Source organism: Plasmodium vivax, chromosome 9, assembly GCF_000002415.2.
Source record: "Plasmodium vivax chromosome 9, whole genome shotgun sequence".
NCBI classification, from domain to species: domain Eukaryota; phylum Apicomplexa; class Aconoidasida; order Haemosporida; family Plasmodiidae; genus Plasmodium; species Plasmodium vivax.
The window spans coordinates 550,590-572,673 of NC_009914.1; the positions used below are offsets into that span (position 1 = coordinate 550,590).

Here is a 22,084-nt window from a genome sequence, read left to right on the forward strand (position 1 = left end):
TATGCCCTCGCGCTTCTTTCGCGCAAAACGGTGATTATGTTTTTGAGGAAAACACAACGTGTTGCGTTAACACTATAACTTGTTGGTGGACTCGCGATTCTTTTTTTTGGTAAATTTGGTAATTACGTTCAGTTCATGTGTCACGCGTATATATTTGCCTATATGTATACAAGTGCGAAAAGAAAAAAAAAAAAAAAAAAAAATTTACGCTATGGAAAAAGGGTTATTTTTTATAGCGATGATGCGAGAGCTGCCGTTTCGAACTCCAGAAAAGTGACAAGTTCAGGAGGGGGGGAGCGCGCAGTTGCAAAATGGTGATGCGATGGCAGTGAAACGGTGGCGAAGCGAAGCTGTGAAGCTGCGAAGCTGCGAAGCGGCGGTTTGTCGTTTGCGGTTTACCGTTTGCCGTTTGCGGTTTGCAGTTTGCCGTTTGCGGTTTGCAGTTTGCCGTTTGCGGTTTGCAGTTTGCCGTTTGCGGTTTGCAGTTTGCCGTTTGCGGTTTACCGTTTGCGGTTTGCAGTTTGCCGTTTGCGGTTTGCCGTTTGCGGTTTACCGTTTGCGGTTTGCAGTTTGCCGTTTGCGGTTTGCCGTTTGCGGTTTACCGTTTGCGGTTTGCAGTTTGCCGTTTGCGGTTTGCGGTTCGCGTTGCGGCTTGCAGTTGGCGGTCGCGCGGCTGGCTGTCGACTCGTCGCGCTGGCAACATTGCGGGGGCTGAGAAAAAAAAAAAAAAAAAAAAAAAAAAAGTGAATCACGATGGTGACTGACAAAGTGATGTTGGCAAAGTGACGCGGCGCAGTACCATTCGCACAGTGTCGTTGACGCCGCTGCCCCCGCTGCCGCCGCGCGGAAGCACCAAAAAAAAAAAAGAAAAAATTCGATGGGCGCTAAATCGCAGAACCCGCTTGGCGCAGTGCACGCACGCCCGCGCGTGGTAGGGGAGGAGGGCAAACTTTCAAGCGGTGGGAGGATGGATGGGCGGATTGATAGATGTATATATATACCCGTGCCAAGTAGGTTATATACACACAAAGGGTAGGCGTTACGTTTACATAAAATGGAGGTAAATAACATGCTTAGAAAGTTTAGCCAACCGGGTGAAAACAGCGCTTTCGGCAGCTCCGCACCATTGAGAGGTGTCAAAAAAAAAAAAAAAAAAGTAATAAAAAGGATTAATAAAAGGATTAATAAAAGGATTAATAAAAGGATTAATAAAAGGATTAATAAAAGGAGTAATAAAAGAACTAATAAAAGAACTAATAAAAGAACTAATAAAAGAACTAATAAAAGAACTAATAAAAGAACTAATAAAAGAACTAATAAAAGGAGTAAAAAAAAGAAGCAGAAACAAGTCATTCGCCGCGCTTCGCTCACCGCGCTTCGCCCCTCCGACGTGACCCTAACGGTATAACTACACAAATAAATTTACGTGAGTGTGGGCAACTCAGCCATAGGGGAAACGACTTCTGTACGACTAGTGTGGGATCCCCGCTCAATTGCAAAAAAAAAAAAATAAATAAAAATAAAAAGTAAAAACAAATTATACAATACGACGGATGGGTGACCCTCCTTCATGCAACTAACTACACAGAGGAGGCAAACTTTTTCAGTTAAAAAAAAAAAGGGAAACACACTCAAACAGTCGCAATTCTTCCTGAGCTATATTGGGTAAAAAAATGGCTGCGTAAAGGCAAACGCTGCGAGTTGCTCACTGGGAGGGACGCCCCTGTGTGAACTCTCTTCTTCGCCGAAGCTGTTAGCTTTAACCTGTTAGCGTTAACCTGGCAACAGTATTGCCGCCACTCGGCTATCCTGTTTCACGGCGCTACCCCTGCTGCCACTGGGGGTGCTCCTTTTTCTTTGGCATCGCACCCCCCGTTAAGAAAACATCCCCAGTTTGACACACCAGTGTACCACCCCTTGTGTGCTGGTAGACTCTCTTCCGAGTGCCTCCTTTTAAAGCCGCTTCTCTCCGTCCGTCCGCCAGGGGAAAAGGCAAACCCAATTCGGCGGGGCCATATTTGCACAGCCGCTGACATGTGCCGAATTGAAGCGAACGCGTCTGCGGATAAAGGGAATTAAAAAGTGCGGAGAAAAGAAAGAAAGCGGGAATGTGAAAATGGCTGTGCGGCACCTTTGGGGCAATCCCACAATGGAGAAGCGATGGAGGGGTGAAAGCGCAAAGCCAGATGGCAGAACAAACATGAGCGCGCGACATCGCCGCTGCTCTGCCATAGCATCTCCTCCACTCGTTAGGAGGGGGCAAGCGGCGGAAAGGTCTACTAGGCCAACCGGAAAACGCGATAAACGCGTAAACGCGTAAATGCGTAAACGCTTAAACGCGTAAACGCGACGAAGGACAAAAACAAAGCGGGCGAAATGAGCCGGACAGAGTCAAATTGAAAAAGTAAAAAAAAACAAAAACGAATCAAAGTGAAAAGGGAGAAACGTCAAAGCGGCAAAAAAAAGGAAAAAAAAAAAAAAAATAGTTTTTTAAAAAGATAGTAAAATTTAAAATAACACCAATTAGGTTAAACGTCGGATGCGGCGAGTTAGAAGCTGCCGTCCTTTGAAGCGCCCGCAGAGAGGACTGCCCATAAGAGTGGGCCAAGCAGCGCTCCTTTTTTTGTTGCAAACCTATAAGCTAATGGCACCTCCAGCTGTTTGTTACTCTCCAAAGTATTACGTACATGTTTGATACTCCTCCAAGGGGATTCCCCCACACAAAAAAAAAAGAAAAAGAAAAAAAAGAAAGAAAAAAAAACAAAAAAAAACAAAACAAAACAGAACAAAACGAAGCGCGGTTCACTCCGTGCACAGGCTTCTAAACTGATCGATGACATTGAATTCTTGAGTCTCCTTTATCACTGAGGGGTGGCCGCTGTCGACGCACTTGACGCACATTCGGAGGGATGCTGAGTGGTGGAAGGGGAGTGGCGTGCGTTCCGCGCGAGTGTATGTGTGTATGTTAGTGTGTGTGCGTGCATGGGCCAGCTTCACCGCACCTATCAGTGCCACCCATCGGCTCGCTTATCCACCGTGGGCGGCCGACCTGCGGGACCTCTTTAAGGCCTACCTTTCGTCTCCTCCGCTCCTATTGCCGTGTTCAGCTTGCACCTCGCGTAGGGGTAAATCTGAAGGAGGAAAAAAAACACAAAACAGTGTAACGAAGTGAAGCGTGGTGGGCAAAAAAAAATAAAAAAGGGACCAGCGGCTCCTGCTGGGGGCCACCGCTTGGACCTCCCGCTTGGACCTCCCGCTTGGCGCTCCCGCCGCTCGCTCCTCTTCCTCACATGACATTCAGTCAGCTTAAACGGGTCCGTGTAGCCTATTCCTTCCAGCTTTATATTTCTCGTGCCGTTTTCATCTGTGACGGTCAGGTAGGACACGTAGACTCGTGCGAAGTTGGCCTCCTCGGGGATTTTTAGGACAATCTGGGGGAAGCGGTCAAATGTGCAGAGAATAATATACCCCTGTGCACAGGAAGAAGTTGCAAACACACAAACATATGCAATGGTGCGCGCTTCCGTCTGGCGAGACCCGCGTGCACAGCCCTACCTCCTCGTTGAACTCAAGCGAGTAGGCCTCCAGGATGTACTGCCCTCGGACGAAGGAGGAGTTGTAGTTGGACCTCGACATGGACTGCACAGGGAAAAAAGGAAAAAAAAAAAAAAAAAAAAAAAAAAAAAAAAGGTGAAGAGGCCTCTCCTGGGATGAAAGAAGAATCGCTGCATGGCACCTCTCTGACCATCCCCCCCAGTCTTACCGTCCGCACATCGTCGTTGTCGAAAATCGCCGTGCAGAAGAAGTATATGTCTCCATTCTCCACCTCCGGTAGGTTTATTCCTCTAAAAAAAAAGGGAAGCAAAGTAAAGTAAAACAGGGCCACATAGAAGAAACACCCACTGGGGAAGCGCCTCCCCTCCCTCTCTGCATCATCTCGAGGCTTTCTTAAAAATACCTCAATTCTGAAAGGACGAAAATGACTTTGTAGGCATCCTTCCTTTCCTCTTTTTTAAATATCTTTTTTAACGCCTCTCCTGTCATCTTGTTCTGGTTGTTTTTATCTAAATGGGGGAAGGAGGAGGGGGTGGAAAAATGTGCTTATGAAGGAGGAGAAAGGATTGCCAACGTCCTCCACAATTTACACTCAGCGCCACGCTGAACCATCACTCTCTGCAGTGGCAACCATAATGGGAAGCGTATCTATCTTCTGCGGGGGGAGGAGGCGAGCCGAGCTAGGCTGAAAACACCCTTTGGAGGCTACACCAAATTGAGGGGCTAAACATCCTGTATGAGTACTTCCAGAAGGGACACACCTCGGCGTAACTTCCCAAAGGATGTGTAGCTTCACCATATGTTGAAGAAATAGATAGGGAAGGGAACATGCCACTTCTGGTCCGCATCGCCGTTACTCTATGGTGTGTAACTTCCCCGTATTATTTCTCTGCACGCTCTCTCTACAGGGGGCCCTCGGAGCGCGCTCCCCCTCCCCGCACACGTTCGCGCTGCGTTCTGTTCATATGCAAATGTACATATGTAGTACACGTGTGATGAGCATCTGAGCCGAGTGCTGCCTCGATGGATGCCACGATGGTTGCCTTCCGGTCGCCTTACCTCCCGTTGGACGAAGCCCCATGAACTGTCCTCCATAATTCTTGTTGTATGACATTTTAAAAAACAAGTTTCGGCGCGGGTTTCCCGTTCGTGTGGTTCCTCAGAGGATCGCGGCGAATGCGCGCAAGCAGTTTTTTCCAAATGGCGTGGCGGGGTTGCAGCTGGGGGGGGAGAGGCAGTTGGACAGGTTGAAGCGGGGGCGGTCGTACACAAGTGTGTGTACATATATATATGTACATTCATTTTGCGCATATTTACGCATATTTACGCGCGAGTTGCCCCATTTCGAGGGCGCGCAAAAATTGTTACCCCTCAAAAGATGCGTTTTGAAGGTATAATCAAATTTGTTTGTGACTTTTTTTTATGTAGCCAGTTTCCACGCGTTGTTCTGCTTAACTGTCATTCAGTTTTTTTTTTTTTTTTTTGTTTTAACGCAAATGTGGGGGCACCATTTTGTACATCAGTATAATGTTGTGAGATTTGCTCGTATGGTTTTTTCGCGCGATTTGTTCGTATGGTTTTTTCGCGCGATTTGTTCGTATGGTTTTTTCCCGCGATTTGTTCGTATGGTTTTTTCGCGCGATTTGTTCGTATGGTTTTTTCCCGCGATTTGTTCGTATGGTTTTTTCCCGCGATTTGTTCGCACAATTTGATCGTATGATTTTTCGTACGTTTTTTCGTACGTTTTTTCGTACGTTTTTTTTTTTTTTTTTTTTGTGTCCACTTTGGCCATTTTCACCTGACCCATTCATGTGCGTTATTTGTCCATTTGACACTCCTTGGCGCGATTTTGCACGTCGATTTTACACACTCGCCATTTAGACACGCCCAATTGAAGCATTTCCGCCTGACTTGTTCATATTTTTTTTTTTTTTTTCTCCTCTTTTTTTTTGGCTACCTGCTCGCCGTGGCAGTCATCATTAAACGTACAATTCTGTCTAAACAGTTGCGAAAGGGGGGAAAAAGAAAGCTTTTAAAATATTCGCAAGTCGCAGGGCATGTAACTGTGCCTCCTTTTCTTTTTTCAAAGCGCCGTTGTGCTTACACGCAGCTTCTATGTAGTTTCTGTGCAGATTATGTACCGCTCCCCTGCCATTTCGCTGCTTTTTTTTCCTTTGTGCGCGCTTGGGGACTTCATGGGGAACACATCCACGTAATTCCCCAACAACAGGTCATCCGTCACGATCGCATTCCTATAAATTACTGCATTTGCCTGCATGTGTCAGCATGTACCCCTCTTGGGGACCCCCCAACAGAGGAACTGCAAACATTTTGGCTTTGTCACTCCACGAGAGGCGGCCTTGCCTGGTGGCCGAATTGGAGGATTCGCGGGAAAGAGCTAAACTGGGAAGGGGGCGGACAGCACAGCATACGGCGCTTTTCCCGAAAGTGTGGCCTCCTCACTTCCCCTTTTCCCTTTCTTAAATTTTCGAGAAACCCACATAAATGAGGCTGCAAAAGAGGCCGTAAAAGGCACAACTGAGGGGTGCCACTTCTCACTGCCCACGATGAGGAAGTCAATTTGGTTAAGCACTTTACGCAGAGAAACAAAAAAAGGGAATAAAAAAGACCCCTCTCACGACAATGTGTTAAAAAAAAAAAGAAAAAAAAATCATGAACATTTAAAATTTGCGATGATTTAATTGGGTGGGGAAAAAAAGGAACAAAATGAGCACAAGGAACAAAAGGAACAAAAAGGTATAATGAATTAAAGGGGAACGAAAATAAAAGCACCTGCGGAGGGGTGGTGCGTGCTCACTGAGTCCATGATGGGCGCGCTGCCCGGGGGCTGCCTCACAGGAGAGGCTGCGCGAGGTCGGCGTTCCGTGGGCTCTTGTACGCGCGCGCGCTCCGCTTCTTCTTGAGGTAAATGGTGACAATTAACAAAAGGATAAGGACGATCACCAGGATGACGAAAAAAAACAGTACGTACAAACCCTTTAGGTACTCTGCGGGGGGGGAAGCACACATGTACATGTATCATATGTGTGTATGCATTTATTTACACATACGATTGGACACTTCCGCGTAGGGACAGTGGGGGAGCCAACTGGAGGTTGGCCCCTTGGAGAGAGTCTACCCCACCTTCTTTAATTAAAAAACAACCAAAAACGTAGTTGTTCAAACTTATGATTATCATCGTGACTAGCTCGAAAATGGCAAAGGCGGACGTGATGCTTTCGTTGTTCTTCACGCTAAGTTGTGTAGGGGGGGGTGAAGAAGTGAACGTGATGAGGTCTGGGGGTGATCTGGGGGCGCACAGCAAGTAGGTACACACGGTATGCAGGTACACACAGCAGGTACGAACGCACACCACGTAGCTACACCGGCGGAAGTGCTCCCGCGGAAAAGCGCCCCCCCCCCCCAACGTACCACAGGTGAGTGGGGATCTGCGAAATGATAACCGTGGGGATGATGGACTCGCTGATGCCTGCTCGGGGAAAGAAAAAGAAAAATGACCATTTCGCGAAGGCGCTTATAAGAAGCGGGGCACAAAAGGGGGGCACAAAGGGGGGGCACAAAAGGGGGGCACAAAAGGGGGGCACAAACGGGACACTCGCTATGCTTGCCAGCAGGGAGACCCATTCTGCGCTTCTCCGCCTGCTTTCCTTTTTGACCTATGAGGTTGAAGAAGAGAAAGGCGAGGGCTTCCGAATCTGAAAATGGTGAGTGGGGGTGTGTGGAAGTGACGGCGGGGAAAAAAAAAAAAAAAAAAAACAGCAGCAACGATAGCAATAGCAACAACTGCAGCAGCAGCAACTGTGGCGAAACAAGGGGGGACGGCGCCCCCACTTGTGCCCGCCCTTACTCTGGTTAAGCTTGTAGCAGTATATGGAGCCCGAAATGGCCACCAAGATGAAGGACGAGGAGCACAGCAGGAGGGACAAAAACGACCCTATGTTGTCCACGATGTAGCCGGAAAAGGGGATGGCAATAAGCGAAACGAACGTCATGATGATGGTATACACATTAGACACATAAATGTTAATGTTAAATACGAAGAGGTAAATGTAAAAAAAATAATTTATGAAAATGTGCATGATGGATAGCAAGAAGGCGTAAATAAAAATGAAAAAGAAAAAATAAAATGTGAAGGAGGAGCAGAATTTGTTTATCCCCTGGTAGATGCTCAAAAGTTTGTTTCCCACTTGGCTGTTCCTTTCGTCTGCTCTGCTGAGGAAGGAAGTTCCCGCGTCGTCCCCGTCGTCCCTCTCGTCAGACAGCTCCCAATCGTCGTAGTAGTCTGCATTTCGGCTGCACTCATCATCGTAGTTGGGGATTAGCAGAACGTTCCTCTTTTGTTCTTCCCCCTCCCGGGCGTCCACGCGTTCTTCCCCGCCGAGCATCGCATAGTTGGCGGCGCTCTCTTCGTTGGCGGCGTCCTCTTCGTTAGCGGCGTTCTCTCCATTTGCGACGTCCTCTTCGTTAGCGGCGTTCTCTCCATTTGCGACGTCCTCTTCGTTAGCGGCGTTCTCTCCATTTGCGACGTCCTCTTCGTTAGCGGCGTTCTCTCCATTTGCGACGTCCTCTTCATCTGCTTCTACCCCCTCGTCTGCTCCTTTCGCTCCTTTCACTCCTTTCAGCTCTTTCGGTTCCCCCCCCGGCTGGTCCTGAAAGTGCACCGAGTCCCCCTTGGCCAGCCTCCTCCCCTGCTTCTTCACGCAGCTGGGGATCTTCGCGCCCCTCCCCTTCTGCTCGTTTCCCTCGTCCCTATCAGGGGCGTACATCTGAGGCTGTCCCTGAGCTTCCTCACCGCGCAACTGCCCCTCCGCTAACTGCTCGTCCGGGCCGACGTTGGCCAGGCTGCTCAGCGACTCTATGCAGATTTTGTACGGCTTCATGGTGTAGCTGTGCTTTTGTTTCCGGCCAAAGGATGGGGTGCCCCCCTCGCCACGCTCACCATGTTGGTCCACTTCGCCCCCCTCATCACGTTGGCCACGTTGGTCCACTTCACCCCGCTCGCCGTGCTCGCCGCTCCCCCCGTGGGGCCGCTCTACCGCCTTGTACGTGCTGGTGACGTGGAGGCTCTGGTCCGCAATCTCCAAAATGCGCAGCTTGTTCTTCCTGAACGTGTTCAGGCGAAGGTAGTCGTAAAAAATCGACTTGTTCAAATTCATGTAGGCGCAAAAACTAATTTTAATATTCTCATCCCCACACATGTCGATATGAACCAAAATGCTGTCGATCTGTTTGTCCACAGAATAGAGGTAGTAGGTCTCCTTATGGTAAAAGCAAACGTATTTGTAATTATAAAAAATGGTGTGCAGATTGACCCACAGCTTCCTCTGGTAAAACCATTTGTATGTAAAAATCAAAATCGTTAGCAAGCCAAACATGTCAATTACTAGGAAGAGAATGATGTAGTCGCTGATATCTGTGATGGAGTTATTGTTCGTGACTACGTAGTTGAGGGAGTGGGCGAAGAGTTTGAAGAGGCTGTTCATCAGGATCAGCAGCGAGGTGATGACCCCTATGTTGACGTAGAAAATGCAGTACATAATTCTCTTTTGGTAAATCTTTATGTACCCGCTGCAGATGGAGCTGATGATGATGCACAGGTACAGGAACTTCAGGTGCTTCCTCTCGTACGTGTACGCCTCCTCCCGGGAGCGGTTATCCCTGCCCGTGTCGCGGTTATCCTTGCCCACGTCGCTGTTGCGCTGCTCTCCATCGCGGTTATCCTTGCCCATGTCGCTGTTGCGCTGCTCTCCATCGCGGTTATCCTTGCCCATGTCGCTGTTGCGCTGCTCTCCATCGCGGTTATCCTTGCCCATGTCGCTGCTCGTTTTGTCTTCCCCCGCTTCGAATCTTCCCCCCGCTTCCACACCCCCCAGGACAAACTCCAGGGCGCTCCTCTGGAACAGGCCCACGCTGAGGAACTCCCCCGCGTCCAGCCTATCCCGCAGGTTCCTCTTGAAGTAAAAATTGATGTCCCTCCTCTTTGCGAGCATATCCTCTGCGGGGTACCTCCCAAACAGAGGCATGGCATCCCTAGACAAACTCCCATCCCTCCAGCTCATCACTTCTCTCAAATCTGTGTTCCTCATTTGAATGTCGCTGAGGAGAAGAAAAATGGTAAAGTGAGCGACCAAATTGATGATATAAAAACTGTTAATTACGTAATTTTTTTTTCCCAAATCGTACACCAGGATGAAGATGTAGGTCACTAGGGAGCTGCAGTAGATCAGCGTCAGGATGTTGCTGTATAGGTAGATCGACTGGCTATTGCGACCCTTCGTTTCTAGGTAGGTGCTGCTATGCGTGGCTTCCTCGGAGACAATCGTGGGGGGGGTTCTCCCCAAGGAATACGCTGCGGATTGCCCAAACAGATCAGTCTGTATCCCTCCCCCCTTCGCCGCACCGCCGAGTGGACCCCCCCTCGAGGGGAACCGCCCCGCTTGATTGGCCACATTGTCAAGGTCAATCTCGTTGCGCACCCCCGTCAGCATAAAGAGGAAGGGAAACACATTTTTGAACACGTGCGTCGAGCAGGAGAAGAAGAAGACGCATATCAGCAGCAGCAGCTTGTTCCTCCGCGAGAAGTACACGCTCGATATCTGGTACTCCGACATGGTCTCTTCGGTCGGAAGCAGTGGAGGGGGTGGCAGGGTTAGCAGCTTTGGTGAGGATGGCCGAGTCGGCCCGGGTGGCAACACAGGCGAGCGGCTGCTTACTTGCGGCTGCTTAATCGCGTCTGCTTAATCGCTTCTGCTTAATCGCTTCTGCTTGCTTGCGTCTGCTCGCCTGTACCGGTTGGCTCAGGACCGACCCCGCGCTGGTACCATTTTTAGGGGCGCCTCGCTTCTCTGCCAGTTGACCGCTTCGTCCGATTGCCACTCGTCCGCCTCGTCAGTTCATGGTGCCGCCTTCAGCGCATGCACACTTTGATTTGAAGAGGTCCCCTTTGTGCTCGTGTGGGCCTGCTGCCCGGTTGGGATTTCCCCCCTGGGTAATTCAAAGGGGGAAGTGGAGTGACCTTTTGGAGAGCGAGAGTTGCAGCACTTCACCTGGCTTGGATTGACTTCTTTTCACTTGCTTCCCCCGTTTGCTTGGTATTTTTTTTTTTTTTTTTTTTCCCTGTTGTGCCTTGCTACATGCCAACCGCTAACTTTTTTTAAGTCCCCTTGAATCTACCTCGGTGGGTTCCCTTTGTGTAGACAAGCCGCAATCCGATGGAGGAGCTGGCTAATCAGTGGAGGAACGGGTAAGCAACTTGGTAGAAGGGGAAAAAAAAAAAAAGAGAAACGCCTAGGGGTATGCTTATGTGTAAACATGGCTCAAGTGGGCGAACTGCGGTGGGGCTCAATTTGAGGGGAAAAAAAGTACCTACGTGTGTTCAGCCTGGCACAAGCAAAAGTAAAAGTGCGTATGTAAGTACGTACGTATGTACGTAAGTATGCACGTATGTATGCACGTATGTATGCACGTATGTATGCACGTATGTATGCACGTATGTATGCACGTATGTATGCACGTATGTATGCACGTATGTATGCACGTATGTTTGCTTGCTTCCTTCCTCCCTCGCGCGCCACGTGTTCTTTCGCACCCGCGCTTTTGACGCACCTGCGCGCTCCAGTTCTGTTGCGCTTGGCTGGGTGCGCACAAGGAAGGAAGGAAGCAAGCACGCTTGTACCGGCGCAGGTACGCCCGAATGTACGCCCGCACGTACACCCGAATGCACCCCCGCATAGGCGCCTGCCCGACCGCTCCGCACGAACCATGGCGGGCCAACCCCCCAAGTAGAGACCGCCTTCTAATCACCCCACCAAGAGGGGAATCCTTTTTTTTTTTTTTTTTTTTTTTTTTTCCCTCCATTTGAAGGTACGAATAGGGATTCTCTCTGTAGGCCCCACACCTGCTTCCACCATTTTGATGTTCGTGTACGTTCTTCCATTACACGCCGTGCATGTGCAGTGACTCCTCCTTTTGCCAAAGCATCTTTGACGCTGCGACTGTTTTGTTTCTGCTAGGGGATTACTTGGTGGAATTAGAAAGGTATTCCCTAATTTGGCTCATCCTTCCCGTTAAGGCAACTCGCCTCTGTGCGTTTGTGCGCAACTCGGACGGCGTCGTAAGCGCATCGCGTGGCCCCCTGGTGAGGCAGCAGTTCGGGAGAGCCACCCAAGGGTGCAGCTATCGGAAGGGGGAGAAGAAAGGAGCAAACGAGAAAGCTAAAGAGGCGCACCGGATAGGAGAGCGCCATCACACCAGAGAAGCGAACGTGAATACGGTGTAGTAGGTCTCCGCTCCCCACCTCATCTGACGGCTTTTCATCTGACGGCGTTTCATCTGACGGCTTTTCATCTGACGGCTTTTCACCTGACCGCTTTTCATCTGACCGCTTCTCATCTGACCGCTTCTCATCTGACCGCTTCTCATCTGACCGCTTCTCATCTGATTGCTCCCCCCCCGCGCACGATGCAACGAAGCAGCAACGAGGGCCTGAGCGAATGGTGCCTGATCGAGAGCAACCCCTGCATCTTCAACGACATGCTGAGCCGGATGGGCGCGAAGCACCTCTCCGTGGAGGACGTGTACGATTTGGAGTTCTTCGACGACTACATCTATAACAGGGATGTGGTCAGCGTGGAGCACGTCCTCAGCATCGAGCTGTACAAAACGGAGAAGGAGAAGGAGAAGGAGCGGGAGGAGCGGGAGGAGCAGAAGGAGCGGGAGGAGCGGGAGGAGCAGAAGGAGCAGAATGCCGCTGATGGAAGCACCGGGGGAGGGGCGCCCCCGAAAAGGGAGATGTACCGAAACACAGCCGAAACGGACGAAAAGTACTACCGGCTCATAAGAAACGAAAACAGCATTTTTGGAATTATTTTCCTTTTTAACATCGGGAAGAGCTACAAGAGGAACAAGTTCGTGGAGCACAGTGTGCCAGAGAACCTCTTCTTTGCAAAGCAGGTGATCCCGAACGCATGTGCCACGCAAGCAATCCTGTCTATTGTCCTAAATATAGGGGTAGAACTGAACGAAGAAATAAAAAACATCAAATCGTTTAGCAATAACTTTGATAGCTCGATGAAGGGGCTCACCCTCTCCAACTGTAACTTCCTTCGAAACATCCACAATACGTATAAGCCTCCCATATATATAGAAAAGGAGAACCTGCATGACGAAAAGGGAAAGAACAACGACTCCTTCCACTTCGTTTCGTATATACAATTTGGCGGGAGTGTCTACATGCTGGACGGCCTGCAGGAGGGGCCCGTGCTCATCGGGCAGACCGGGGGCGCGGACGGCCGCCGCAGTTGGGTCGACCTCGCCAGGGAGCACATCAAGAAGGAGATCGACGAGATATGCGGGGTTAGCGGTGGTAGCGGAGTTAGCGGCGGTGTGGGTGGAAGCAGCGGTGGCCGTGGCGGCAGCGGTGGGGGGGACGGGCGGTTCAACATCCTAATCGTGGTGAAGGACAAGGAGTATTTGCTCAAAGAGTTTTATAAAATCCACAGAATTTTGTATAAGAGACTCTTCACCAAGTTACGCAGCCTGGGGGTGAAGGAGGAATTATTACTGGACCCAGTACACGATAAAATAAACGACCAACTGAGCGAAGAGATAAGCGCAGAAATGAACGGCCAAGTAAGCGGCCAAGCAAACGGCCAAGCGAACGGCCAAGCAAACGTCCAAGCGAACGGCCAAGTAATCGAAGAAAAGTTTAACTACGCGAATATCCCCACCGTGGAGGAGCTCCCAGACAATATCGGAGAGCTGCTGACCACTTTCCATAAGTCCCAATTTGAAATCAACTACCTGCAGGCCCTTTTGCAGGAGCAGAAGCAGTTGAAGCGCTCCTCGAAGAAGGAGCTGGCCTTCAAATATTTTAATTTCTACCCCTTCGTGATGTCCTCTTTGAAGCTCATGGCCAAGCACAAGTTCTTGAAGGAGGCCTACCAGAAGCAGAAGCAGAAGCGCAGGCGGGCCATCGCCTAGGGGTGCAGAGGCGTAGCAGGCCAGTCGCCCCAAGAAGGAGCCCACATTGGGGATACGCCACGTGGTTACCCCTACTTATGCTCACTGCACACCTTTGATGGCCCCCCCCCCGAGGGTGAGATGAAAGAAGGAGAGAAAACGACTCGCCTGTCACCCCTTTGGACATTTATGCGGCACCCCTGCGTGGACCCATTTTGTACGCGCTCGAAATGCATAGCGGCAAAAGAAAAAAAAAAAAAAAAAAAAAATTAAATTTTCTTCGCGAGATGTTGTGCCAGGGCATACGCGCGTGTGTGGTGCGGCGTGGTGAGGCTTCGCGTTTTTTTCTGCACTTTGGCTTTGTTAGCTGCCTTCCCTTTGCTGCCTTCCCTTTGCTGCCTTCCCTTTGCTGCCTTCCCTTTGCGGTCCTCCTTTTGCCTTTCCCCCCCGTTTCTTCCCCCTCGCATGCCGCTTCTTCCCCCCGTGATCGTCTTCCCACCGCGCGCACACGCACGATCACACGTGTGCATATTTAGGCCCCTTTTTAAGAACACCAATTCGTGAACTTATGCCCCCATGAGTCTCCTCCTTGAGGAATGAATCAGCCACGTGGTCGGCGGAAGGAGGTGACATTCGTTTTGTGGGCATGTAAAAGAAAAAAGAAAACCTCTTTGCTAATTAATCGTACGAGGGAACCGCTTTATGCGAACCGTTTAGCTCAAACGGCTGCTCACACGACTGCTCGTAACAACGGTGCGTGGTTGGAGACCCCCTCCTGCTTGACTCTCCCCAAAAGGGACACCCACCGGGCAATGTGTCTACCTTCGCGTGGACGTGCCCCACTGTAGTGCTCCCCATCCACAGTGAGGCGTAGGCCAAATTGAACCGCTTCACATTCGCACCAACAGAGGAACATCCCCAAAACGACTTCACCCCGTTCCAAATGAAGGGCCGCGCCATCGGAAAGAAGTTGAAGAAAAAAAAAAAAAAAAAAAAGCAAAAAATCCAAAAGAGGAAAAAAAACGGAATTGAAGAGGCCAAACTGGCATACCTCAGTTTCCTTTGCGAAGAGGATGACATAAATTTCTTTTGCAATTTTGAGGAGGAATGGGAACAGAAGAACTCGCGAAGAGCTTCCAACGAAGGACCCCTCGCTTGTTGCAACACCTTGAGTGTGCCCCCTTCTAAGAGTGACGCCGTGGAACAATCCTACCTCCGCACGCTGCTCCAAAATGAGGACTTCACTTGCGACAAACGGTCCTGCTCATCTGTGGGATTCATTTTCGATAAGATCTTTTTGCGCTTTGCCAATTTGGACGAGCAGCTTCGTAGGGATGTCCGTTTGGGGAGGTCCTTCCGAAAGGGGAAGAAGAGGAGGAGAAGGAGTGGAGCGACGAAAGAGAAACCACTCAGGGGGGTAACCCAAGTGGGTGCCTCGAAACTGTGTGCAAATAAAAATGGTGTCTTCCGAGGTAGCCCCTATGGAAACACCCCAAACGAATCAATTTTAAGAGAAAAAAGGATCATGTATGAAGCCGATCAGGATGCGGTGTTTCACCACTTGGCATACAGCCAGCTGCAGGATAGCCTTCTTCAGTTTTACCTCCCCCCGGGGGGGTATGCCAGCGGGACCCCCCTACGTAAAAATAGAGCAACCCGAGCGGACGAGGGTCAGCGCCGCGGACGCTATGGCATTGGCGGTGCGGGAAGCAAGACAAAGGGGGCTCTCCTTTCGAGGGGGAAACTACCCGCTCGTGGAGTGGAAAAAAACACAAAAAAGGCAAAAAAGGCAAAACAAACAGAACAAACAAAGAAAACCAAACGAGCAAAACACATACTGCCCACTGCGAAACGGCGAGGCAGTCGCCACACAGGTGAACGCACCGAAAGGGTGAAAACCGACGGGGTGGGCGCCACACACCGGTGTTCGCACCCCAAGTCGCTCCTCCGCTTGTACAATTACTCCTCCAGCGAAGACAGCGATATGACCTTTTTGAAATTTTTACCTGAACCGTTCAGAAAAAAAAAAAAAAAAAAAAACAAATCCCCCAGGGAAACCTCCACACAGGGGAAGAAACCACACAAGAGGGAGCTGCAAAACGACGCTGCTGCCATTTTTGATGAAATTATGCAACTGTGCAGAAGGAGAGAAATATTCGCTTTTAAGAAGAAAAAGAAGAAGTCCTCAAGGGGGGGTAATGTGACCCACGTAAAGGGAGAGCGAACCGTTTTTCCGGCAGAGCTATCTAACCATGGCGGGAAAGGAGATCACTCGTTTGCCGCTTCCAACCGGGGGTTGAATCCCCCCACTGGGAGGAACCTCTCGGCCTGTCCCACCATGAGTGGCTACCACGAAGGGTTTAGAAATCATCATGTAAGGGCACACCTCCTTGGAAGCGGTGCGACACCTCATGTTCCCCGCTTGACGAAGAAGAGAAGCTTTAGTGAAAGTTCTCCCATTGTGGAGAGGCACCCGGAAAAGCGCTCAAATTCGAGGGCAGTCAAAGTATGCAGGGTAGGTGTGCCCCCCCCTGCCTCTACTGCTTCGACTGCCCATGGTAGACAGCATAGGGGGTATGCCTCCTCCGTTGTTCCGCCAAACTGTGGGGATAGCAGAGCGGAGTGGTCTCGCTTCCCAAACCTGATGAGCGCAAAAAGGGGGAAAGAAAAAAAAATGATGAAAATGCAAATCTTGGAAGGATTAAACCAAAGGAGGTACGACCCTGGGCACCTTGAACGGATGGTCAGCAGCAAGTGCTTCCCCTTAGCGGGGGAAAAGTTAAGACATGCATTGAGGAGAAACGTAGGGGTTACACTACTTGGAGGGGATAAGAACCCAAAGAAGAAGACAAAAGAACCCATTGGTGCATTCAGCTGGAGCGGAAAATGGTCGTCTGCAAAGAAACTACAGTTTTGCTCTCTCTATGTGGATGAGAGTTACGAAATGGTTGTGCAGATGTACAGGCGTGAGTATACCCCGAACGATTTTTACTTAACCTACGTGTATGCGATGGCGTTACTCAAATTGGGGAGGTACGCCCTCTGTTGGGAGTACCTCCTAGGAGTTGGCTCAACTGCCGCAACCGAAGCAGCTTGCACAGGGCTGCTTCCCTTCCTCTGGGGCAGGCTATACGAGAAGCTGTTCCTCTGCAGGCTCAGCGCAGAGGAGTACTCGAAGGTGGTGCTGAACCACGTGGGGAAGTCCACCCCCAGTTTGCACACACAGCTACGCGCACGCGAAGTGAAAGGTGCGTCTCACAGCGGCAGGGCGGACCTGCTGCCATTCATTCTTGTCTGCCTAGACAAACTGATAGGGACAGGGCAACTTAAAAGGAGAGAGGAAAGCACCATACTTAGGTTCGTTCAGATGAATTATAACTTGGGGAGAGTGCTTATTTTTTATTTTTGCAAAGTGGGTTCCACTGGGGGGTTAGCGCACTACCCCGGTGAGGGTGACTACACCAATGCGCAGAAGGAGGGGACGTTCGGCTGGCCCCCCCACAGGGGCAGGCATAAGAGCTGCGTGGACGCGGTCAGGCTGTTACACCCGCCTCGCCTTTACAGAGCGGAGGTGGGTCAGGGGGGTGACCGCTTCGCTAGTGAGCGCATCGGGGGTGAACGCTTCTCCAACACAGCTAGCCGCAACTTCCCCAATGGCTGGAAGGCGACTCCCCCACGGCCGAGTTTCGCTCCCGCGCGCTGTGCTCACTTGGCCAGGGGGTACCCCCAGCAGGCGACTCCCCGGCGAGACCACCGCCAACTCGCGGGGGCCCTCCTGAGCACCCCCCCCCAGCGCATGCACGCGGAAGGACACACAAAAGTGAAGAGGCCGCACCATGGGGGAGGGGCAAACCAGAAGGTGATAACCTATAACCATGGGGGAGTTCTCCCCCCGAGGGGATTGCTCCAAGTGAGTGGCGGCCTACACAGGGAGGTGCACCCACATGTTAGTAACCTCCTCAGGGGGGGGGAAGTGAGCGTCTTGGGGAGGTATAATCAGCGGAGTGACCCCTTTACGAGTGGAGACAAAGTAGAGGACCTGGATGAGAAGCAACTCCAGGATGAGAAGCAACTCCTGGCCCACTTCAACCTTCTCCTTCGAGGGGGGCCCGTGCGCGAGCAGAGAGTCCTGCTTCCCCACTACGACGACCTTTTCGAGTGCCTCTTCGGGGTGCTCTTTCGCTCCTCCTCCAAGTGGGTGATAAACAGGGCTATCACTTGGGGAGGGAGCAGAGCATCCAATAGGGAGAAGTTAGCGATGAGACTGAAGCTTATGGATGTTTATGCGGTAGGTGCATTTTCACCAAAGGGGGATAGGCCAATCTGTCACGAAGAGAGCCATCCTGCAAGGGGGAAGAAGTCTACACATTGTGCGTACCCCCCGTTGTGGTGCGGAAAACCAATTCGAAGTGAAAAGGCAATCCTACCAGACCTTCTCCACATCATCCAGTTTTGCCACAAACATTTCGATTTTGTGAATGCATATTGTTTAAGTGAGTGCACCTTGCGGAGAGAACACTCGTTGGGAGAAGAGGACGCCATCCTGCTGTTCGTCGAGTCGATCACAAGCATGCACAGCGTTGTATGTACAAGTCAGCAAAAAATCCAGCGGCTTCTCCAACTGTACTATGCGCGGGTGAACTACGTAGCGAGGAAGGCCAGACGGTACTGCCAAAGTGGGAGGCAAACTTATGGGCACACGAGAGACCACCTTGACTACTACCTACATGGTGTCATTGCGCTTCTGAAGGGGGACCACAAACAGGCACTTCTTCACCTTAACAAGTGTGTAAAATCAAAGGGAAAATTCTTCCAGGCGTATGTGAACATCCTGCACATACTCTGCTGCTCACCGAGGGGGAATGCCTTTAACTCGAGACAAAAAAAATATATTTTTCACCTCTGTGTGCAGCTAAAACCGTTCAACTTGTCCCCCTACTTAGTCTACTGTTCCAGTGTGCTCAGGAAACTCCAGTTTGACTTAAATCGCGAGAGAGAAAAACGGGGGGTTAACAAAAGGAAGAGGAAGAAAAGTTTGCTCATCGAGTCAACCGCTTTTTTGAGGAACATTTTTTCCAAAGCAATGCACATCGATAATGAAAATCCATTTTTGCACAACGAGTTATTTGTTTATCATTTTTTACGAAAAGATTTTAACCAATGCAAAGTGGTCCTACGCAAAATGCTACTGACACAAGAGTTCTCCGCTCCCCGATGTAGCGATTTCCCTCTTTCCGTTCTCCTGTACAATTCCAGCGTTTTTTACTTTTTGTGTGAAAATCACCTGAACAAGTCAGAAAAAAAAATTATTCAAATTTTACACAGCAATCCCTTTGATGTAAAAGCTTTGAACCTTTTAACTTTCCTTTTGTTTTTAAAGAGGGATAAATACTGGACGCGCTTCTTCGATTACTCTATGTACGTGGAGAGGAGTCTCCTCGCGCGAAACGTGGGCAGTCAACGGACATACTTGTGCCAGAGCTTTTTCAGCCGCCTTCGGGAGACTCGGGACATGGGGCTGCTCGCCCGGTACTACGGGGCGCTGCGGGCTGTGCGCGCGTCCTTCCCATTTGTGCTCAATTACATCCGCGAGAGGTACTCGGCGCAGTTGAGCAGCGGAGTAACGGAGTGGCAGCGCAGCTGAGTAGCCGCCCAGTTGCGTGACCCATCTGCTCCCCACTCACCGCGTGGCTATGATGGCGCCCCCCCCCTCTGCAAGGGCACGTCCCCTTTTTCGCAACTTCAGCGTTAACGCAGCTGCTAAACTGTCAACAGCTAAACTGCCCAACTCCGCCAAACCTTTTGCTTTTTACGTAACCGCTGTCCCTCCTCCTGGGGATGACGCGTACTTAGCTCCGCACACGCAGGAGGGAACAAACGTTAAAGGGGAAGTAGTCAAAAGGAAAAAACATATGTCCAGTTGAGATGCTAACTGGAGGTGTCCCCCGCTTGGACGCACCCAAACTGGCTGCCCACACAAATGGGTGCTAAACTTTACCGTTAACATGAAGGCAAAAGTAAAAAAATACAAACGTGTGTGTACCATCGGATAGGCTGCCAAATGAGTGTGAGGGGATGACCCTCGTCCTTTTCACCTTGCCCGCACAGCACTGGTACATACACATTTGGAGTTTTTTTTTTTTTTTTTCCCTCCTTCGGCAAGTATTTGCTCATGTGCCATGGTCGCGCACGGCGCATCTCCAAGAGGAATAACTCGTTTCGCTTGTGTGCGCGCTTCGAGTGGAGGGTGCGAAAAAAAAGAAAAGCAGGTCTGCGAAATGCTCTCAACAAGAGCAGTGTTTTAAGTACTTCCAATTTTGCAATGCTTATTGCAATGCTTCCAATGTTCGCCTCATTTGTGCGTTTCCGCGCGAAGTCCCCGCCCATCGCACAGCCGTATGCATCACACGCGTACGCGCGGGGGGCTCGGCCATTTTTTTTGCTGCTCTGGAAGAAGCGCACCCGAAGAAGTGAACATGCATATGGACTGCTCCTTCACGTATGCTTACCTGGAGCGACCCCGCTGGTGAACAAACCAGCCCTGAGCGAATAAGCGAATAAGCGAATAAGCGAGTGAGCGAGTGAGCGAGTGAGCGAGTGAGCGGCCGACCAACCGCCCACCGAGTGAGCCCTGGCTGACCATTTCGTTGTAGCACTCCCCGTTCGCGAAATCGTCAAGCGTTCTGGGCGCCACCCGATTTTTGTCACCCCGCACCGCGTTACCCGGCGCATGAAGGTACAGACTGGCAGGGAAAGTATCTTCCTTTCGCTGAGCAAGCCCCCGCTCGGAACCCCATTTTTACATGTGCACCTTTCTGGTGAAGGCGAAGCAGCTAGCCGAGCGGGAAAAACTGCCACGAAGCGGGCAAAAAAATTCACCTCAAAAATTGCCCCCCAATTTGCCCCCAATTTACCTCAAAGTTGCGGCAAAAAATAGCGCAATATACCGAGCGAGCAAACGTCGCTTCCTGAAATGAAAGCAGCCCCAAGAGAGCTTCTCCTCCTGCATCCGCCGAGAACAAACGCGAAAGCGCGCTTTACTCCGAGCTTACCATTCCCCTTTTTCTGTTGACGAGAGGCAGCCACGTAAAGAGTAAGCGTGTGAAAACATACGTACGATCGTACGCGCGTATAATATTCTTGTGCATGTTTGTTCCCCCCTTCCCCCTTTATTATTATTTTTTTTTTTTTTGCGCAAAGAACGAAGAACAATTATTTTCCCCCCTCACAGGTCATCCCCCCCACCATTTGACGCAATTTAACCCCACACGGCAGTCAGCCCCCCCTTTTTTTTTCATCGTACCACACTCTCACCATTTGTGTGCCATTTGGGCCAGATCAACTCTCCCTCCCCCTTCTTTTTCCCCCTCTCCTGGTTAACCTCCCCAAACATGTTTTGCGCTCTCTTTAAGATGATCATTTTTGTGGTCGGGTATTTGCTGCCCGTTGGACTGTCCCTCCACGGATGGAAAAATAAAAAATACGAAATGGTGGAGTACTACTTAAAATACGTTTACTTTTTTGTGGTGTTTGAGAATGTGGTGACCCCCTCCATAGGAGCAGTGATTTACAAAATAAGCGGATTCATATGGTGCCTCCTCCACTTGGCCCTTTACTTGGTTTTGATCACCCCCAAATTTAATTACCTGAACATTATTTATGAGAAGGTCAGCAAGGTGAATAGCCAGAACAATGTCACTCTGTACCTCAATAACTACGTCGTCAATCCGCTGAACGACCAGGTCAACAAGATTGTTAAGAAGTTGAAGACGCTGTGAAGTGGAGGAGCGGCGGAGGAGCGGCGGACAGAGCTGCGAACGAGCTGCGAACGAGCTGCGAACGAAATGCGAACGAAATGCGAACGAAATGCGAACGAAATGCGAACGAAATGCGAACGATATGCTGACTAGCGGAATGCCCCACTTTTACCTGCACATGTTCATACACTTCCGGGGAATTTTTTTTTTTCCTTTTGGCGTATGCACATGTACGTACACCCCTTTTCGTGTTGCCCCCTTTTTTGATGATCACACACAAGTGCGCAAAAGGATGAAATGGCGCTAAGGGGTTGTGCCCAGTTGGCGTAAAGAAGGACAGTAGACCGCGTCGCTTCGTCGCTTCATCGCTGCATCGCTGCGTTGAATTTTGCAGTGATTCGAGGCATGTGTGTGCCAGTCAGGCGGAAGGCAAATCGGAGGAAACTCTTTGGCGTCCTTTTACAGAGCGGTGACAAGAGAAAGCGCCTCACATGGGCGGAGGGGCTGCCCCCCTGGCGTTGTTGAGCAGCCATTTCAAGCAGTCCTCTCGAGCGGTCCCCTCGAGGAGCCATTTTGCGTGACCCCTTTGCGCGCCCATCAGAATTCCTCCCCTTTTATTTTTAACCGTGTGTGTGCGCATGTTGGCCTTTTTCCCCGCACGAGTATACTCACCCATGGGAGAATTTCCTCTTTTTTTTTTTTTTTTTTTCACCTTAACTACATTAAAGCATTAATTAATGTCAAACAAAGGTGCGGACCTGTCTTCGCGTAGCTCCTGAGTCGTAACGGCT

At 50.3% G+C, this 22,084-nt stretch overlaps 5 protein-coding genes across 5 annotated transcripts, besides 16 other annotated features; 3 read left to right on the forward strand and 2 right to left on the reverse strand.

The window, feature by feature from the left end:
• The first annotated feature begins 2,044 nt into the window (after nucleotides 1-2,044).
• Nucleotides 2,045-2,067: a microsatellite.
• A 691-nt stretch (nucleotides 2,068-2,758) lies between these two features.
• Nucleotides 2,759-5,004, reverse strand: PVX_091475 (hypothetical protein). The gene is made up of 8 exons (XM_001615236.1): nucleotides 4,924-5,004; nucleotides 4,615-4,775; nucleotides 3,959-4,064; nucleotides 3,764-3,845; nucleotides 3,556-3,639; nucleotides 3,291-3,431; nucleotides 3,074-3,131; nucleotides 2,759-2,912 (listed from the first exon to the last, which is right to left on the reverse strand). Exons 2-8 carry the CDS (start codon nucleotides 4,667-4,669, stop codon nucleotides 2,803-2,805), a joined length of 636 nt encoding a protein of 211 aa, XP_001615286.1. The 5' UTR covers nucleotides 4,670-4,775; nucleotides 4,924-5,004; the 3' UTR covers nucleotides 2,759-2,802.
• Nucleotides 3,084-3,112: a microsatellite.
• Nucleotides 5,005-6,408: 1,404 nt separating the features above from the next.
• PVX_091480 (hypothetical protein, conserved) lies at nucleotides 6,409-10,187 on the reverse strand (the record flags this gene model as incomplete). Its single annotated transcript, XM_001615237.1, has 5 exons — nucleotides 6,409-6,563; nucleotides 6,700-6,809; nucleotides 6,988-7,045; nucleotides 7,233-7,271; nucleotides 7,424-10,187. 5 exons carry the CDS (start codon nucleotides 10,185-10,187, stop codon nucleotides 6,409-6,411), a joined length of 3,126 nt encoding a protein of 1,041 aa, XP_001615287.1.
• Nucleotides 8,580-8,613: a microsatellite.
• Nucleotides 9,075-9,098: a microsatellite.
• Nucleotides 10,188-10,355: 168 nt separating the features above from the next.
• Nucleotides 10,356-10,378: a microsatellite.
• A 522-nt stretch (nucleotides 10,379-10,900) lies between these two features.
• Nucleotides 10,901-10,922: a microsatellite.
• A 53-nt stretch (nucleotides 10,923-10,975) lies between these two features.
• Nucleotides 10,976-11,001: a microsatellite.
• Nucleotides 11,002-11,208: 207 nt separating this feature from the next.
• Nucleotides 11,209-11,348: a microsatellite.
• Nucleotides 11,349-11,483: 135 nt separating this feature from the next.
• PVX_091485 (ubiquitin C-terminal hydrolase, family 1, putative) lies at nucleotides 11,484-13,557 on the forward strand (the record flags this gene model as incomplete). The annotated part of the gene is made up of 1 exon (XM_001615238.1): nucleotides 11,484-13,557. The coding sequence occupies exon 1, from the start codon at nucleotides 12,037-12,039 to the stop codon at nucleotides 13,555-13,557; it is 1,521 nt and encodes a 506-aa protein (XP_001615288.1). The 5' UTR covers nucleotides 11,484-12,036.
• A 922-nt stretch (nucleotides 13,558-14,479) lies between these two features.
• PVX_091490 (hypothetical protein, conserved) lies at nucleotides 14,480-19,180 on the forward strand (the record flags this gene model as incomplete). Its single annotated transcript, XM_001615239.1, has 1 exon — nucleotides 14,480-19,180. The coding sequence occupies one exon, from the start codon at nucleotides 14,480-14,482 to the stop codon at nucleotides 19,178-19,180; it is 4,701 nt and encodes a 1,566-aa protein (XP_001615289.1).
• Nucleotides 14,933-14,972: a microsatellite.
• Nucleotides 15,224-15,453: a microsatellite.
• Nucleotides 15,734-15,875: a microsatellite.
• Nucleotides 16,008-16,082: a microsatellite.
• Nucleotides 16,244-16,267: a microsatellite.
• Nucleotides 17,017-17,065: a microsatellite.
• A 697-nt stretch (nucleotides 19,181-19,877) lies between the features above and the next one.
• Nucleotides 19,878-19,902: a microsatellite.
• A 778-nt stretch (nucleotides 19,903-20,680) lies between these two features.
• Nucleotides 20,681-20,721: a microsatellite.
• Nucleotides 20,722-20,927: 206 nt separating this feature from the next.
• PVX_091495 (hypothetical protein, conserved) lies at nucleotides 20,928-21,314 on the forward strand (the record flags this gene model as incomplete). Its single annotated transcript, XM_001615240.1, has 1 exon — nucleotides 20,928-21,314. One exon carries the CDS (start codon nucleotides 20,928-20,930, stop codon nucleotides 21,312-21,314), a length of 387 nt encoding a protein of 128 aa, XP_001615290.1.
• Nucleotides 21,315-22,084: the final 770 nt, after the last annotated feature.

What these genes read in the sequence shown, in the direction of transcription:
- PVX_091475 (XM_001615236.1), bottom strand. Translation starts at nt 4,669, where the DNA reads ATGTCATACAACAAGAATTATGGAGGACAGTTCATGGGGCTTCGTCCA. An exon ending in CGCTTGAGTTCAACGAGGAG is followed by an intron (nt 3,432 to 3,555) that starts GTAGGGCTGTGC and finishes CGCTTCCCCCAG; the next exon opens with ATTGTCCTAAAAATCCCCGA. An exon ending in TTAAGCTGACTGAATGTCAT is followed by an intron (nt 3,132 to 3,290) that starts GTGAGGAAGAGG and finishes TTCCTCCTTCAG; the next exon opens with ATTTACCCCTACGCGAGGTG.